General features: G+C 48.9%; 1 protein-coding gene across 1 annotated transcript; it reads left to right on the top strand.

Annotated features, from left to right (window-relative positions):
- The first annotated feature begins 5117 nt into the window (after window positions 1-5117).
- On the top strand, window positions 5118-17788 carry RIPPLY3 (ripply transcriptional repressor 3). Its single transcript, XM_015132909.3, has 4 exons — window positions 5118-5319; window positions 6580-6646; window positions 12236-12303; window positions 16989-17788. The coding sequence occupies exons 1-4, from the start codon at window positions 5216-5218 to the stop codon at window positions 17209-17211; spliced, it is 462 nt and encodes a 153-aa protein (XP_014988395.3). The 5' UTR covers window positions 5118-5215; the 3' UTR covers window positions 17212-17788.
- Window positions 17789-18047: the final 259 nt, after the last annotated feature.

The following is an 18047-nucleotide window of genomic DNA, read 5'->3' as shown; positions in this document are numbered from 1 at the left end:
AATACTTGAAAATACCTGGTAACACAAAAGGTCTTTGAATTCCCAACTACCTCAATGGCAATTTTATTTCATTCACTGTATTTTAATTCCTCCACCTGCAGAAAGAAAAACTAAAAAACAAACAAACAAAAAACCCTCTTTTTACATTACCAGTAAATTTATTTTTCCTTAAATACATTTTCAACAAAAACATGCATAGTTATGGATTTTAATTATGGTTTATGTAGCTACATTCTACCTCCCCGAGGACAGATTATCCACATAAATTATTTGGAATTCTTCTACTAAGGAAATTTGTCTATTCTCCCCATATTTTCATTTATTCAATATTTACTGATATCAACATAATCTCAAGAATATTTATTTTATACCTCGCATTATAAACAGATACTACTTTATTTTGTTGCTCAAATTGTCCCAGCTTTGGCCATGGTGGTCTTATATCGTACTTGGCCGAAGAAAAAAAATAATAATAAGAGAAAATAGAGTGTCTACTGTCTGCAGGTGCTGAGTTTGGTCTTTTTGCTCTTTAAATTTATTTTTATTTTATTTTATATTTATTTTTCTGAGACCGAGTCTCACTCTGTCATTTGGGCTGGTGTATGGTGGCGCAATCTTGGCTCACTGCAACTTCCACCTCCTGGGTTCGAGCAATTCTCCTGCCTCAGCCTCCGGAGTAGCTAGGATTACAAGTGCCCACCACCACGCCCGGCTAATTTTTTGTATTTTTTTTTTTAGTAGTGATTGGGTTTCACCATGTTGGCCCGGGCTGGTCTCGAACTCCTGACCTAATGTGATCCACCTGCCTCAGCCTCCCAAAGTGCTGGGATTACTGGCATGACACAAGCCCAGCCCCTTAAATTTATTTTTAGTGGTGCTCACTTTCATTTTTTTCTTTTTCTTTTCTTTTTTCTTTTTTTTTTTTTTTGAGATGGAGTCTCACTCTGTCGCCCAGGCTGGAGGGCAATGGTGCAGTCTCAGCTCACTGCAACCTCCACCTCCCGGGTTCAAGCGATCCTCCGAGTAGCTGGGAATACAGGTGTGTGCCACCACACGCGGGTAATTTTTATTTTTAGTAGAGACGGGGTTTCACTGTGTTGGCCAGGCTGGTCTTGAACTCCTGACCTCACGATCCACCTGCCTTGGACTTCCAAAGTGCTGGGATTATAGGGGTGAGTCATGGCGCCAGGCCATGGCATTCACTTTCTACAGCCCAGGTACCTGACAGGAACTCAAGTCCTGCTTCTTTGTACCGGTTACTTAACCTCTGCGAACTCGTTTCTTAGTAAACTGAGGATAATGCCTGATTTGCAGGATTTGAGGGAGGATTATAAATTAATGTATGCTCCAGAAAAGACCAAATGATTTTACTTCTGTGAGGTGCCTGGAATGGTCAAATGCGTAGATACAGAAAGCGGGATGGTGGTTACCAATGGCAGGGGGTGGGGAATGAGGAGTTACTGTTTCACGGGTACGGAGTTTTGGTTTGGGATGATGAAAAAGTTCTGGAGATGGGGGGATTGGAGATGCACAACGATGTGAGTGGACTTACTGCCACTGAATTGTACATTTGAAAATGGTTAAAATGGTAAATTTTATGTTATGTACCTTTTACCATAATAAAAAGGAATACATTCATTGTTGAAAATTTAGAAAACAAGTTTTAAAGCCCCTCCAAATCTTCAGTAATGTCAGCACTCAGCAGGTCCTTCTGCTGTATTTGTAGCCTTTGAATATAGTTCACATCCTAGGCATACAGTTTCGTTCTTTTCACATTGTGTCACGTTTTTCCCCATGCTGTTCAAAACTCTGTAAACATATTTTTATTAGCTGCATACTATTCTACCATCATTTATTTACTCATTGCCATATTTTTGGACGTAGTTTTTCAACAGTGTAAGCAGCGCTCTCTGGTTAAATACATCTTCATTCCCATTTCAAAATACTTCTATAGTATAGACACAAGCAGAATTACTGGGACAAAAGGTGAACTTTCATTTTCGTTGTGCTTTTTTTGGGATAGGATCTTAGGGTCTTGCTCTGTTGCCCAGGCAGGAGTGCAGTGGCATGATCATGGCTCACTACAGCCTGCAACTCCTCCGCTCAAACAGTCCTCCCACCTCAGCCTCCTGGGTAGCTGGGACCACAGGCATGTATCACCACACCCGGCCTGGGTGAATATTTTTATGGCACATGATGCACCTTATGCAACTTTTTCATTGCATTGCCACCAGCTACCTAGAAGACACTTGTTTAAAAACATTCACACTAAGCCAGGCGTGGTGGTGCACACCTGTAGTCCTAGCTACTTGGGAGGCTAAGGTGGGAGGATCATTTGAACCTGGAAAGTCAAGGTTGCAGTGAGCAGTGATCATGCCACTGTACTCCAGCCTGGGCAACAGAGCAAGACTCTGTCTCAAAAAACAAACACAATGAAAACACTCCTTCTGCACCAGGTTGCCCAGTGTTCTTTAGTTTTCTTCTCTTCTTAAAAAAAATTATATATATATATTTGAGAAAAATAACAGCGTCTCACTCTGTGGCCCAGGCTGGGCTGCAGTGGCGTGATCATGTCTTACTGCAGCCTTGACTTCCGCGAGCTCAGGTAATCCTCCCACCTCAGCCTCCTGAGTAGCTGGGACCACAAGCACACTCCACCATGCCTGGCTAATTTTTGTATTTTTGTAGAGACCGGGTTTCACCACATTGGCCAGGCTGGTCTGGAACTCTTGACCTCAAGTGATCTGCCCGCCTCTGCTTCCCAAAGTGCATGGATTACAGGAGTGAGCCACCGCGCCCTGCCCAGTGTTCTTGTAAAACCCTGTTCTGCATTTAGATGAAATATGGTAAATTGTTGCAACCTGGTCCACTAACGTTCTTTACCTCCTAGCCTCCTCCCATTAATTCCCCCCTCTTAAATGTTTGCCTTTATTTAGATTTAATTATTGTTGCTCAGAATCTTTTTTTTTTTTTTTTGAGACGGAGTCTTGCTCTGCCGCCCAGGCTGGAGTGCAGTGGCCAGATCTCAGCTCACTGCAAGCTCTGCCTCCGGGGTTTACGCCATTCTCCTGCCTCAGCCTCCCTCCCGTGTAGCTGGGACTACAGGCGCCCGCCACCTCGCCCGGCTATTTTTTTGTATTTTTTAGTAGAGACGGGGTTTCACTGTGTTATCTAGGATGGTCTCGATCTCCTGACCCCGTGATCCACCCGTCTCGGCCTCCCAAAGTACTGGGATTACAGGCTTGAGCCACCACGCCCGGCCGTTGCTCAGAATCTTAATGAAAAAAATGTGAAAACACTGTAATCTCTGAAGTTCTTCGATTTTTTTTTTTTTTTTTTTTTTGAGACAGAGTCTCGTTCTTGTTGCCCAGGCTAGAGTGCACTGGCGTGATCTCGGCTCACTGCAACCTCTGCCTCCCGGGTTCAAGCGATTCTCCTGCCTCAGCCTCCCCAGTAGCTGGGATTACAGGCGCCCGCCACCACGCCCGGCTATTTTTTTTGTATTTTTCTTAGTAGATGCAGGGTTTCATCATGTTGGCCAGGCTGGTCTCAAACTCCCGACTTCAGGTGATCCACCCGCCTCGGCCTCCCAAAGTGCTGAGATTACAGGCATAAACCACTGCGCCTTGCCGAAGTTCTTTGATTTTTTTTTTTTTGTGTGTGTGTGTGTGTGTGTGTGTGTGTGTGTGAAAGGGAATCTCGCTGTCTCCCCGGCTGGAGTGCAGTGGTACACTCTCGGCTCACCGCAACCTCTGCCTCCCAGGTTCAAGCGATTCTCCTGCCTCAGCCTCCCAAGTAGCTGGGATTACAGGCGCCTGCCACCACGCCCGGCTAATTTTTGTATTTTTAGTAGAGAATGGATTTCATCATATTGGCCAGACTGATCTCGAACTCCTGACTTCAAGTGATCCGTCTGCCTCCGTCTCCCAAAGTACTGAGATTACAGGTGTGAGCCACCGTGCCCGGCCTAGTTCTTCGATTTTTTAACATCCACCACTGTAACTTAAAGTATATAAAGTAACTACACCTGAGGAGCCCGGGGGTCCAGGCCCGCGGCCCTCCAGCGCCTTTGGCGTTCTGTCGCAGTGCACTACGCGTGAAACCGCTTTCCTCCCACCCTGGCCGTGAGCTGGTGATGGTGGCAGCGGAGCTCCAGCGACCCCCGCGGCCCAGGCTCGCGAGGGAAGTGTCCCCAGGGTCGGGCAAGGTCGCTCCCGCCGGTCGGGAGGCGCTTTCTAAGCCTGACTGGGGCTAACCGAAGGAGAAGCCCGCCGCTCCCGGCTTTATTAAAAATTCGCTTACTTTCCAAGGCCGCCAACGGTGGGAAAGGTGTGCTCGTAGCATCCCTCTTGCTCGGTTCCATCCCTGGCCTTCTGTCTCCTGGAAGGGTCGCCGCGCCCCACCCCACCCGCTTCGCCACGGGTTCGAGTCCTGGCGTCCGGGCGTCCGGGAGCCCGCTGTCCAGCACCGAAGGCAAGGTCGGTCCAAGCAGACCTGAGGATTCAGTGGATGTCCCCCAAGCCCCGCGGCCGCTCTAAGGCGGTAGAAGCGAGATTCCCCGGAAACCCAGGGAACCTGATGCTCGCACAGGACCAAAGCCCGAGGCCGCGGGGACCACGGAGGGACGGAGAAGCCGGGACTCCTCACATCCCACATCCGGCAGGGGAAGCCCAGCGGGTGAGCGCGGGTCCCCTCAGTCCCCGAGGGAGTGCGCCCGACGGAAACGCCCCTCGCCCGCGGGCCTCGCTTTCCTCTCCCGCGTCCTTGGGTCACTTCCCGCTGTCTCCAGCCCGAGCCCGTGGCCCCAATCCCTGGTACCTCCCTACTCTGGTCACCCTTTCCCTGGTGCCCCCTCCCCGGCTTTTCTTTGTCCCGTCCCCACCCTTGCCCGGGCCTGCCGGACTCCCCTCTTTGACACCCGGCGCCACCTCCTCGAGCTTTTCTCGTCCCCTCCCCATTCCCGGCTCCCTGGTCCCCTCCCGGAACTTCTCTGGACCTCTCCGCTCCTCCGCCCCGGGCTTTCCCTCTGCGCTCTGCGGCCCCCTCAGCACCCTTCCCGGAGCTCCTCGGGTCCTGCCCCTCCCCGTGGTTGCCCGCGCCGCCCCGCCCCCGTTTTTAAACCTGGCGCGCGGGTAGGTGAGCGCGCTAGCCCGAGTGGATCCAGGCGCGTTCGGAGGCCGGCGCCGCAGCAGGGGGCGCGGGCTCCGCGGGCACCATGGAGTCCGAGGCGGCGGCCGGAGCCCGGAAGGCGCGGGGGCGCGGCTGTCACTGCCCCGGGGACGCTCCCTGGAGGCCTCCGCCACCGCGCGGGCCGGAGAGGTGAGGGTGGCCCTGCGCCCCCGTGGACGCGCGGAGAGGCGCGCGCGGTGGCGGTGCGGGGTGCGCAGCTAGCGGGAGCCTGGGGCGCCACTGAACCCCGGATTCCCAGCAGAGCTCCCGAGCTCGACGGCGACGCCAAGCAAGCTCCTGAGCCGGCAGCCGGGTTCCCGGGAGGAGCTCTGAGTTCTCCCGGTTCCAACGCACAGCTCTGAAGTGCGGAGGCCCAGGATGTAGCTGGCCAGGAAAGGGGCCGACGCTTCCGTGTAGAGGAGATCTCAATTCGCCGGCCGGGGACACTGAAGTCTCGGGCTCCTAAGCCAGCCTTGCAAAGGCAGTCTCTCACTTTGACACTTTCTCGGTAGCCGTTTCTGTTGTCCCTGGATTGGAGGCTCAGCGTTCGCTGGCCCTGGGCACCAACCCTTTTAAAGACAGTAACGTTGTAGGAAATCAGATTAGCCAGGGAGGTAGGGAAGGGACCCGGTAGGCCGGGTGGGCCAGGTAGCCAGGCAGGACAAAGATTCCCTTTTTTTTTTTTTTTTTTTTTTGAGACAGGGTCTCACTGTGTCACCGAGGCTGGAGTGCAGTGGCGTGATCTTGCTCACAGGAACCTCCGCCTCCGGGGTTCAAGGGATTCTCATGCCTCAGCCTCCTGTGTAGCTGGGGTTACAGGCGCCCACCACCACGCCCAGCTAATTTTTGTATTTTTAGCAGAGACGGGGTTTCGCCATGTGGCCAAACTCCTGACCTCGAGATCCACTAACCTTGGCCTCCCAAAGTACTGGAATTAGAGGCGTGAGCCACCGCGCCCAGCCCTCTTTTTTTGTTTGCTTGTTTTTCATCCTACAACTCTGTAAAATCATCTCTGTAGAATCAAGGTCCTTCAGTGACCGAGGTGGCGTGATTGAAATTAACCGGGGACAAAGTCGCCAGCTATAGTTGGGGAACCCCGAATTGAAGAATTCAGCCAGGATTTGCTGGGAGAGAAATCTCTCAACTAATGGGTTCCCGGGTAATTGTGTGAGATTCAGGACTTCCATTCTCAAAGCTTAACTGGAGGCAGAGAACTGGGGACGTAGCAGGAGAGAAAAAAACACAAATAACAGTAATTTATCCACAGCCCTGAGAACTTGAGGGAAAGTTCCTGGGGGGTCCGGTGCCTCTTTTTCAGGCAGGCACTGGAAATAAGATTAACTCTCCTGGCATAGTGTGAAGGCAGCAGAAATGCCCAGGGTTCACTCTCTCTGGCGCTTGCCGTTCCAGCCCCGCGCCCTGGCGACCTTGGATCCAGACACCTGGAGATGCTGAGCTGACCAGAACGGGAAGGCCGGTAAGGTTCAGTATGGGCATTGTAGGTAACCCCTCCAGCCAGAAAGTGGCACCGTGTTTTAAAACAAAGGGACCGTGTCCCTCCTGCGCAGGGCCCTCCCTTGGCCGTCTAACCCAGGAGCACTTAGGGGTCTGGGAGTTGGAACCTGAAAGAGTAAGGTGTTAATCAGTCCTGAGTCGCATTATAGATTGGGCTCCTGGTAGCTTCTCCTTCCTAGAAAAGCAAACCCACTGTAAAAGCATAGTCATAGGCCGGGCGCGGTGGCTCGGGCCTGTAATCTCAGCATTTTGGGAGGCTGAGGCGGGTGGATAACCTGAGGTCAGGAGTTCGTGGCGAAACCCTGTCTCTACTAAAAATACAAAAATTAGCCGGGCGTGGTGGTGCACACCTGTAATCCCAGCTACTCTGGAGGCTGAGGCGGGAGAATTGTTAGAACCCGGGAGGCGGAGGTTACAGGGAGTGGAGATCGCGCCACTGCACTCCAGTGTGGGCGACAGAGCGAGACTCATCTCAAAAAAAAAAAAATAAATAAAAATAAAAAAGCATAGTCGTTTCATGGGAATTATAAGGGATGACCTCCGTGTTGGGCTTTCTTCTGCAAAGCAACAGGTTGGGAGGGGAGGGGAGAAGGCTGCCACTATCCCTTGCCTTAGAGAAAAGTTGAGTGTACCATTAGCGTTGGGCCGGTGCCACAGAGCAAATAGGACTGAGCCCCAGCTGAGGTGCCCAGAGTTGCTGTTAAAAGCCCCCCACCCAGCGTCTGGCCCTTTCTGAATCACTTTCAGCCCCGTCAAGCACTCCTGGGGTATCTCATGTTGTCTGAGCAAATACACTCAAGCAGAGGGCTTTGTGGGCAAGATTAATTACCTCGACCATTCTTTTGTTACTCTGCATCGGTAACTCAGTTGCTTTATACTTACTGATGTAATGATTTGCTTTCATAGAATTTACCTTTCCTTTGTTATATTTTAAAATATAAATTGATGACTTTTATTTAAATTTTTTTGATGACTCTTAAAACACTGAAGAATTAGGCTGGGAAAGACGATGTATTTAATTTACAAAACACGTGTTATGTGGCCTAACGTGCAGTTATTTGTAATGTGGTAAGAAAACTTGAGTGTGGGAAAGCAGACCACTGTATTTTGATATTCACAGCACTTTATTAAATTAATCTGAATATTGGGAATTTTAATTTACTTCAAAGAAGGAAGCAGATAAAAGATAAATCAATTAACAAGAGATATGATTTTTAGTCCCCAATTTTTTATACATATATCTAAATAATGTAAAATAATTCCTACTTTTGCATTCAAACTTAGTTTTTAAACATAAAATTTAAAGGTGCTTGTGTGAAAATACAGATGTTTACAATTATCCAGTTTTCTTTTAAATGAAATGGGTGTGGAAGCTATTAGTTGTTTGCAGGAATAAAAATACGATAGCACGCTTCCTAAGTAAGACGGATGGTTTTGCGTTTGCTTTCTGTTATGATAAGGACGTCTGTGAGAAAAATTTACTTGCAGAGAAATGTTGAACTTTAGTAACTTTTTCACTCATCGGCAGGTAGTCTGTCACGCTGAAGTAGTTCTGTCCACGGATGTGGGTGTGGGAAGAGTGGGTGTTCCCTGGGGGCTGTAGAGCCCGCCACGCCCCTCCCCCAACCCGGGGCACGCTCTTTGCAGGGCCCAGCTGGTTGCTCAGAGCGGCCAGCGCCAGTCTGTGCTCTGGTACTGTGCACCGCGCTGGGTTCCCTGCAGCCCAGCGACTAGAGCTGCCTAGCGCGGGGAAGGAACGCCTCTTGCTCAACAGCGCCCTCGCCCGACAAAGCAGGATAATTCCCCAGCTCCCAAGCCCTCTTCTGTATTTCTCAAAAATGCCATTGGCTAGAGTGGTGGTGAGGAGAGCTAACGCTTGGTGACCTGTACCAGGGCTCCTGGCAAGCAAAGCAAAACTAGAATAAAACCTCAAGTAGGCCAGGCGCGTGGCTCACCCCTGTAATCTCAGCACTTTGGGAGGCCCAGGCGGTCGGATCATCTGAGGTCAGGAGTTTAACCTGACGAACATGGTGAAACTGCGTCTCCACTAAAAATACAAAAGTTAGCCAGGTGGTGGCGGCGTGCGCCTGTAATCCCAGCTACTCGGGAGGCTGAGACAGGAGGATCGCTTGAACCTGGGAGGCAGAGGTTGCAGTGAGCTGAAATCGGGACACTACAGTCCAGTGTGGGCGACAGAATAGACCCTGTCTCAAAAACAAAAACGACAACAACAAAAAACCCCCAAAAAATCCTCAAGTAGAGGGAAGGCCTCAAGGCCCTGTACTCTGAGCAGCAGGGTCACCCTCACCCACTTCATGCCCCTACAACCCCTAGGGACCTATCTCCCTCCCCTACCTGCACCTTTTTTGATCTCTGTTGCGTTTCCCTCCTGGCCACTTGCGGGCACTGCCAGGGAGGCAGTTTCCTGGAAAACATCAGGGACTATTTGTTCTCCTGGGCCTGTCCTATCTGCCAGGCTCCCACACCTTAGCCCTAGGCCGGTCAGAGACTCAAACGGTGAGGAGAGGGCTGACCCCCACTGAAAGCCTCTCTGTACCTGTCGGTCCTCGGGCTCATAGGAAAACACACTCGCACATACCTTAAACACAGTGCTTGCCTTGTGCACATTTCTGTTCTCGCGTTTCATTATAAGATGTGAATATTTAGACATTTCCCTCACTGAACAAAGGATCCTTTTGGAAAACAATCAGGATATTTGTGGTATACTTTTTTTTTTTTTTTTTTTTTTTTGAGGCGGAGTCTCGCTCTGTCTCCCAGGCTGGAGTGCAGTGGTGCAATCTCAGCTCACTGCAACCTCCACCTTCCGGTTCAAGCGATTATCCTGCCTCAGCCTCCAAGTAGCTGGGATTACAAGAGTGCGCCACCATGCCCAGCTAATTTTTGTAATTTTAGTAGGGACGGGGTTTCACTATGTTAGCCAGGCTGGTCTGGAACTCCTGACCTCAGATAGTGATCTGCCCGCCTCTACCTCCCAAAGTGCTGATAATTACAGGCATGAGCCGCTGCACCCTGCCTGGCATAAAACTTTTAAAGCTGCATATGTTTGTGGGGTAAAGTTTTTAAAGTGGATAAAGGTGTGCCGAATGTTTTAACAGGGTCCAGTTAGAACTGGGCGATTTACAGAAGCTATTCTTTCTCTGACACCTGCCACTGCCAAGTTAGGCCCTGTCTGATCGCAGGGCGCCAAATAGCCGTTAGCAGGGCAGGATTGCTTGTGGCCATAAAGTAAGCCTGAGGAATTAGGAGTGTTTTATAATTACGAACAGAGGTTAACAAAGAAGCAGCTTCCTGTATCCCCCAAAGAGTGAACAACTTTATGGAAAAGATTTTGTTCCAAAGAGCCTCATCACTTTCTTAGCTCATCACAGTGAATTATGAAAATATGGCTGGAGCCGGGCACAGTGGCTCACACCTGTAATCCCAGCAATTTGGGAGGCCGAGGTGGGAGGATCACGGTCAGGAGATCGAAACATGGTGAAACCCCGTCTCTACTAAAAATACAAAAAATTAGCTGGGCATGGTGGCAGGTGCCTGTAGTCCCAGCTACTAGGGAGGCTGAGGCAGGGGAATCGCTTGAATCTGGGAGGTGGAGGTTGCAGTGAGCCAAGATCACACCACTGCACTCCAGCCTGGGTGAGCAGAGTGAGACTCCATCTCAAAAACAAAAACAAAAAAAAAAAGAAAGAAAATATGGCTGGTAAAATGTAATGTCTGCAGAGGCTCCTTACAGGCTAATTTGCTCATGAATGTCATGTGCACATTGCCCCCACCCCCCGCCCCAGTGTCCCTGCAGGATGGAATGGCGTGGAGATTCACAGTGTCAAAGTCCTTCCTTGTCAGGCCATAGTAAGTTTTGTCCTGTTCCTCATCTGGTTCCAACTGAACTCTGGAATCTGAAGATTTGGGGTTTCTGATGCACCGCTCCAGGCCATTTAAGCTCTTTATAAATTTATTTATTTATTTTTGAGACGGAGTCTCGCTCTGTCGCCAGGCTGGAGTGCAGTGGTGTGATCTCAGCTCACTGCAACCTCTGCTTCCCAGGTTCAAGTGATTGTCCTGCCTCAGCCTCCCGAGTAGCTGGGACTACAGGCATGCACCACCTTGCCCAGCTAATTTTTTTGGTATTTTTAGTAGAGATGGGGCTTCACCATGTTGGCCAAGATGGTCTCGATCTCTCTTTTTTTTATATTTTTTGAGACGGAGTCTCGCTCTTGTTGCCCAGGCTGGAGTGCAATGGCACAATCTTGGCTCACCACAACTTCCGCCTCCTGGGTTCAAGTGATTCTCCTGCCTTAGCCTCCTGAGTAGCTGGGATTACAGTCATGTGCCACCACACCTGGCTAATTTTGTATTTTTTAGTAGAGACGGGGCTTCACCGTGTTGGCCAGGCTAGTCTTGAACTCTTGACCTCAAGTGATCTGCCCACCTGGGCTTCCCAAAGTGCTGCGATTACAGGGGTGAGCCATAGCACCCAGCCTGAGTTCACATCCTGCCCTCATCCAGAAGCTCTTCACCCTCAATTGCCAAGACTGGTTCCTCCAAGCCCTTTCCACGTCAGCCTCACCTATGCACAGCTCCCTGCGGCCACTGATCTCCTTGAAATACGGATCTGATAGTTGGACTCCCTGACTCAAAAATCCACCTCCAGTTCCTGTATCCAGAGTCAAACCTAAACTCAACAGTGGGTATTCAAGGCAAATGTCACTGTTTGAGCCCTTTGCCCATCACAGTGTCTCACTGGTACCACGCCAAGCTCCTCACCGCTCCCCACCTGCGCCCTCTATTTTCCTGCCACTCTGAATTTTTTTTGAGACGGAGTCTCGCTCTGTTGTCCAGGCTGGAGTGCAGTGGCAGGATCTTGGTTCACTGTAACCTCCGCCTCCCAGGTTCAAGTGATTCTTGTGCCTCAGCCTCCCGAGTAGCTGGGATTACAGGCATGCACCACCACGTCCACGCCCAGCTAAATTTTGTATTTTTAGTAGAGACAGGGTTTCACCATGTTGGTCAGGCTGGTCTCGAACTCCCAACCTCAGGTAATCCACCTGCCTCAGCCTTCCAAAGTGGTGGTATTACAGGCATGAGCTACCGTGACCGGTACTGCCACTCTGAATTTGATGCTCTCCTCTGCCAAAATAGTCTTAGAATCGCAAACCCACATGCCACAGATGTCTCTGCGAGGCCCTCCATGAGCCCGTTCCTGATCTTCCTTCATGCTTAGAATCATGGGTGTCTCACCATGTGATGCTTTGTAGCATGGTTATTTGCACACATGTGAGTTTCTGTCCATTAGATGGTAAAATGCTGGACCAAGGCACTGTGTCTGACTCCTTTCATCGGAATTCTTCACAGTGCCTGGGACATTTTGGGCCGCAGTAACAGGAACTGATACTGATAAAGTGTCTAAATACTCTACAATTGATACTGATATGAACAATTGCAGGCGACTTATGTTCTGTGGTTTAAAACCTCAGGATGTCACCTTCCAATGCTCTTGCATTGTCTCTGTGTTTGTATGTGTCTGTCGTTACAGCTTGAACCTAGGGCTGACCAACACGCTTTTGGATCAAAGGGAGCCTTTGGGTTTCAGCATCCTGTAAGGTAATATATGACTTCACAATAAGTAATCTGTAATTTCCTTTTAATATAGGCATTAATACACTTTAGTGTCTTCAACCACATAGATTTTCAACAAAGTGGAAAATAATTCAATATATTCTTTGGTATTGTTGAGTTTCCTCATACCAAGGATATTTTGTTGGATTTCTGGAATCCATTCATGTATTCATCCATTCGGTGTTTTCTGCAAAGTGCAGTTGGCCTCTCTCTTTTCTCTATACTTTTTATTTCTACTTCTCATTACATATTATGCCTTGTATTATATTTATATAATTGCATATGAATTATATATGCATATATAAAAACTTAGATATTGAGGTATATTTCTATTGTCCTACCAGGATATAAGCTAGTGTACTGTCTAGTGCAAAGTCGACCTTCAAAATCTGTATGTTGAGGGTGGGCATGGTGGCTCATGCCTGTAATCCCAGCACATTGGGAGGCTGAGGCGGGTGGTTCACCTGAGGTCAGGAGTTCGAGACCAGACTGACCAACATGGTGAAACCCCGTCTCTACTAAAAATACAAAAAAATTAGCTGGGCGTGGTGGCGGGTGCCTGTAATCCCAGCTACTTGGGAGGCTGAGGCAGGAGAATCACTTGAACCTGGGAGGTGGAGGTTGCAGTGAGCTGAGATCGCACCATTGTACTCCAGCCTGGATGACAAGAGCAAAACTCTGTCTCCAAAAAAACAAAACAAAAAAATCTATGTGTTGAGTAAATGATTGGCTCCAGCACAGTGGGTGCCAAGCACCTTTGAGAGAGCCTTTTCCTCCTGCCTCTGAAGTGTGTGTCGTGGTCCTGGTGCTGACGAGAATTCTCACTGCTGTATCCATCTACACTCTGTCCGTTTTAGACAAGTGGCTCATGTTTAGGATTTCTGCCTGTCTCTCTGTCTCTGTCTCTTATTCTCTGTCTTTCTCCATCTCCTTTACTAAAATTAACCTTGCCTGGGGCGCCTCCACTCCTCCAGGTGCCTTTGCCTTGGTTACTCTGTAAGACTGGAAAGCTGAATACAACCCGAAGACACTCATGTGTAGGCATGAAGCTCAGACCCCTCAGACTGGTTAGAAGGAAGCTTTCCTTGTATGCCTTACACCAATAGTTTTCTTTTCTCTTCTGATGTCTCACTCTGTCACCCAGGTTGGAGTGCAGTGGTACAATCTCAGCTCACTGCAACCCCTGCCTCCTGGGCTTAAACGATCCTCCCACTTCACCCTCCTAAGTGGCTGGGACCACAGGTATGTGCCACCATGCTCTGTTAATTTTGTAATTTTTTGTAGAGACAAGGTCTCACTATATTGCCCAGACTGGTCTTGAACTCCTGGGCTCAAGCTATCCTCTTCCCTAGGCTTCCCAAAGTGTTGGGATTACAGGCATGAGCCACTGCTACTGGCCACACCAATGGTTTTCAATCCTCATAGAATTACTAGTGGAGCTTTTAAAAATACAGATGCCTGGGTGGTTCTCCCAGGCACTTTGATTCACTTGCTCTAGGGAAAGACCCAGGCATCGGTTTGTTTGTTTTCAGATGGAGTCTCACTCTGTTGCCCAGGCCGGAGTGCAGTGGTGCAGTCTCAGCTCAACTGCAACTCCACCTCCCAGATTTAAGTGATTCTCCTGCCTCAGCCTCCCAAGTAGCTAGAATTACAGGTGCATGCTGCCCTGCCTGGCTAATTGTTTTTTTGTATATTTAGTAGAGATGCGGTCTCACCATGTTGGCCAGGCTGGTCTCAAACTCCTGACCTCAGGTGATCCACCCACCTTGGTCTCCTAAAGTGCTGAGATTACAGGCGTGAGCCACTGCGCCTGGCTTGTATTTTTACAGACTCCCCAGGAGGTCTTAATGTGCAGCCAGGATTGAGAGTCACCACCCTGCTTCATGCCCTGCAGGCATCCAGTCGCACCACCTACCCACAGCTGGCCTCACAGACACACTGCTGCTGCCCCCGTTTTTGTTTTGTTGTTGTTTTTTGTGTTTGACACAGAGTCTCGCTCTGTCACCCAGGCTAGAGTGTAATGGTACAATCTTGGTCACTGCAACCTCTGCCTTCCAGGTTCAAGCGATTTTTCTGCCTCAGCCTTTGGAGTAGCTGGGACTACAGGCGCTACCATGCCTGGCTAATTTTTGTATTTTTAATAGAGACAGGGTTTCACCATATTGGCCAGGCTGGTCTTGAACTCCTGATGTCAGGTAATCCACCCGCCTTGGACTCCCAAAGTGCTGCGATTACAGGCGTGAGCCACTGTGCCTGGCCACCCTGTTTTTGACTGGTTGACAATGCTGTGACTGACAAAGCATGAGCTGCAGCCATACATTGCACACTGGATATACAATTTCACTTTATATTTTTATTACAGAAAATTTCAGACATACACAAAAGTGGAGCGAATAGTACAGTGAACCCCATGTACCCATCACCGGCCTCAATAGTTATCAACGGTCTGAGCTGATCATATTCATCACCCGCAACTATGTTGTTGTTCTTAGCATATCTTATTTTATTTTATTTTGAGATAGGGTCTTGCTCTGTTGCCCAGGCTGGCGTGCAGTGGTGTCATCGCAGCTCACTGCAGCCTCCACCTCCCCAGGCTCCCATCTCAGCCTCTGGAGTGGCTGGAACTACAAGTGCACACCACCACACCCAGTTAATTTTTTTTTTTTTGTATTTTTCAGATACGGGGTTTTGCCATGTTGCCCAGGCTGGTCTCAAACTCCTGGGCTCAATTGATCCTCCTGCTTTGGCCTTCCAAACTGCCGAGATTACAGATATGATGAGCCAATGAGCCACTGTGTCCCACCCCAGCATATTTTAAAGCAAATCTCAGACATGCTAGGAATTCACCTGTGAATACTTCAGTATAAATACCTAATTGTAAACATGGCTAAAAATGGAACTATGCTCATATTTCTGTCTTAGATGAATATATACATTCTGTCTGTTGCAGAATTTCTCAACCTTAGCACTGTTGGCACTTTGGGCTGGATAATTCTTCATGGTGGGAGCTAGCCTGGGCCTCGTAGGGTGTTTACCAGTATTCCTGACCTCTATTCATTAAATGTCAGTAGCTTCCCCTCAGTTCTGACAATCAAAAATGTCTCCAGACATTGCCAGATGTCCCCTGGAGGTCGAGAAGCACTGGTCTATTGGATATCTTATGAAGTGAAAAACTATCATCCATTATTTATAGAAGGGTGTTTTCTCTCCCCCTTTTCTCTTCTATCTGAAAAAAAAGGATATTGAAATCAGCTTTGCAAATAAGCAGTGATCAATTGACAAACTTACTTCCTCAGAAGACTACAGAGAAAAATGCAAATAAATTAATGAATGAAAAGCAGGTCGAGGCATGGTGGTTCACACCTGTAATCTCATACTTTGGGAAGCTGAGGCAGGAGGATCACTTGAGCTCAGGAGTAACAGACCAGCCTGGGAAATATGGCTAACCCCTGTCTTTATGAAAAATATAAAGAATTAGCTGGACGTGGTGGCATGCACCAGTAGTCTCAGCTACTAAGGAGGCTCAGGCGGGAGATGCTTGAGCCCAGGAGTTCAAGGCTGCAGTGAGCTATGATTGCCCCACTGCACTCCAGCCTGGGTGGCAGAGTGAGATCCTTTCTCAAAACAAAGAAGAAAGGAAATAAGTAAAGGATGAGAGATTATGGCCGGGAGTGGTGGCCCACGCTTGTAATCGCAGCACTTTTGGAGGCCGAGTTGGGCGAACCATTTGAGATCAGGAGTTCGAGACCAGCCTGACCAACATGGTGAAACCCCGTCTCTACTAAATACAAAAATTAGCCAGGCGTGGTGGTGGGTGCCTGTAATCTCAGCTACTCGGGAGGCTGAGACAGGAGAATCACTGAACTTAAGAGGCGGAAGTTGCAGTGAGCCGAGATCGCGCCACTATACTCTAGCCTGGGTGAGAGAGCGAGACTCCTTCTCAAAAAAAAAAAAAAAAAAAAAGATATGGGGAGGGGATATCTTAATACTTGCCATGTATGAGCAAATCCAAAATTCTATAAAAACCTGAAATTTAGGGGTTCCAAATTTTACATACTTAAGTACTTTCTTTTTTCTTTCTCTTTCTTTTATTTTCTTTTTTCCTCAGCACATCTTTTTTATTCTGGCAGAGCAAGGGATTTGTGCCTCCAATTTCTCTATGGCAACATCTGGAAAACTTAGCTGCTTCTCTAGACCAGCGTTTCAGAGATGTCAGAGTAAATTTCCTCCAGAACCCAAGGGGTTACAGCATTTCCCATGCTGCAGGGGACAGACGGTGGGGAGAGTGAGGCTTCACCTAAGTGGGACATCAATTATCCAAGAAGAGTCAAGTCCCCTGTTTGATCACAGTGAGCTTCCTAATCTTAGAATTCAATGTTTTCAGTTGCCTTTTACCTTCCTTGAAGCACACCCTTTTCCTTGCGACTGTCTAAATTGACTGGCTGGGTCAGATTATAACTCACTTGTGAACTGGGATAGGTTTATCACCAGGTCCCTCCAATAGGTGCCTACAGTTCTCTGTTCTGATGGCTTAAATTCTGTGTGTTGTGAAGGCAAAGACCAGAGAGGAAGACTGGGGAGTTCTTTGCTTCTGGGAAAAAGCATCCTCTAGAAGGGGTTGAGGACGAGGTTCAGGTTGATTAATGGTGTATTTGTTTCTTAAATATTAGAGTCTATTTACCCATGTCAAAGCGTCAAGAATACCTGCAGAGCTCCGGGGAGCAAGTGCTGGCCAGTTTCCCAGTGCAAGCCACGATTGACTTCTACGACGATGAGTCCACTGAGTCTGCTTCGGAAGCTGAAGAGCCAGAGGAAGGACCCCCGCCCCTCCATCTTCCACCCCAGGAGGCAGGAGGTCTGCAGGAAAACGGCAGAGACCAGGGCATCAACTGAGGGCAGCGATCCAGAGGAGGGGGTGACTCCTGGGGGGGGGGTCCTCTCCCTCATGGCGACTCCTCAAGGGGCGGCGAGTGCTCCTCATCCAAATGAGTCTGTCTCTGTCTCCTGGACCCTGCTCCGGGACCTGCCCCAACGTTCTCTTGGGGACACCCGAGCCAGGACACCGCGCATCCCTGCTGAGTGTACAGAGGCTGGAGACTTCTCGGGCAGCCCCTGGCCCGCACACTACTCAGGGCAGAGTCACCTTTTACTTTTCTTTCTCCTGGTGATTCGTTTTTGGTGCACTCATGCATACCTTTGAGAGAGGATTCCAGGACAAAGAGAAGGTCTGTGTCAACAGAGTTGTTATCTGGTAGAGCCCATTTTCACAGCTCCTTCGAGCACTGTCACTCGCTGATCAGGTGACGGATTCTTCCTAGTCACCCACTCCACCTCCTACTTAAACTGAGACTCATTACTTAGCTCTTTCTGCTTTTGTAAAAATAATTTAGATATTAAACCCCATTTTAATCTATCATCCAAGGGCAGATGCAGTTGCTTAGTAGCATTTTGGAAAAAAAAAAAAAAAAAAGGTTTGGTTTGGTTTGGTTTTGTGACAGAGTTTCGCTCTTGTTGCCCAGGCTGGAGTACAGTGGCACAATCTCGGCTCACTGCAACCACCACCTCTTGGGTTCAAGAGATTCTCCTGTCTCAGCCTCCCAAGTAGCTGGGATTACAGGTGTGCACTAATTTTTTGTACTGTTAGTAGCGACTCGGTGTCACCATGTTGGTCAGGCTGGTTTTGAATTCCTGACCTCAGGTGATCCATCCGCCTCAGCCTCCCAAAGTGC

This window comes from Macaca mulatta, chromosome 3, assembly GCF_049350105.2.
Source record: "Macaca mulatta isolate MMU2019108-1 chromosome 3, T2T-MMU8v2.0, whole genome shotgun sequence".
Lineage (NCBI taxonomy): Eukaryota > Metazoa > Chordata > Mammalia > Primates > Cercopithecidae > Macaca > Macaca mulatta.
Note: the sequence above shows the minus strand (reverse complement) of the source record. Positions and strands in the feature narration are given on the sequence as shown.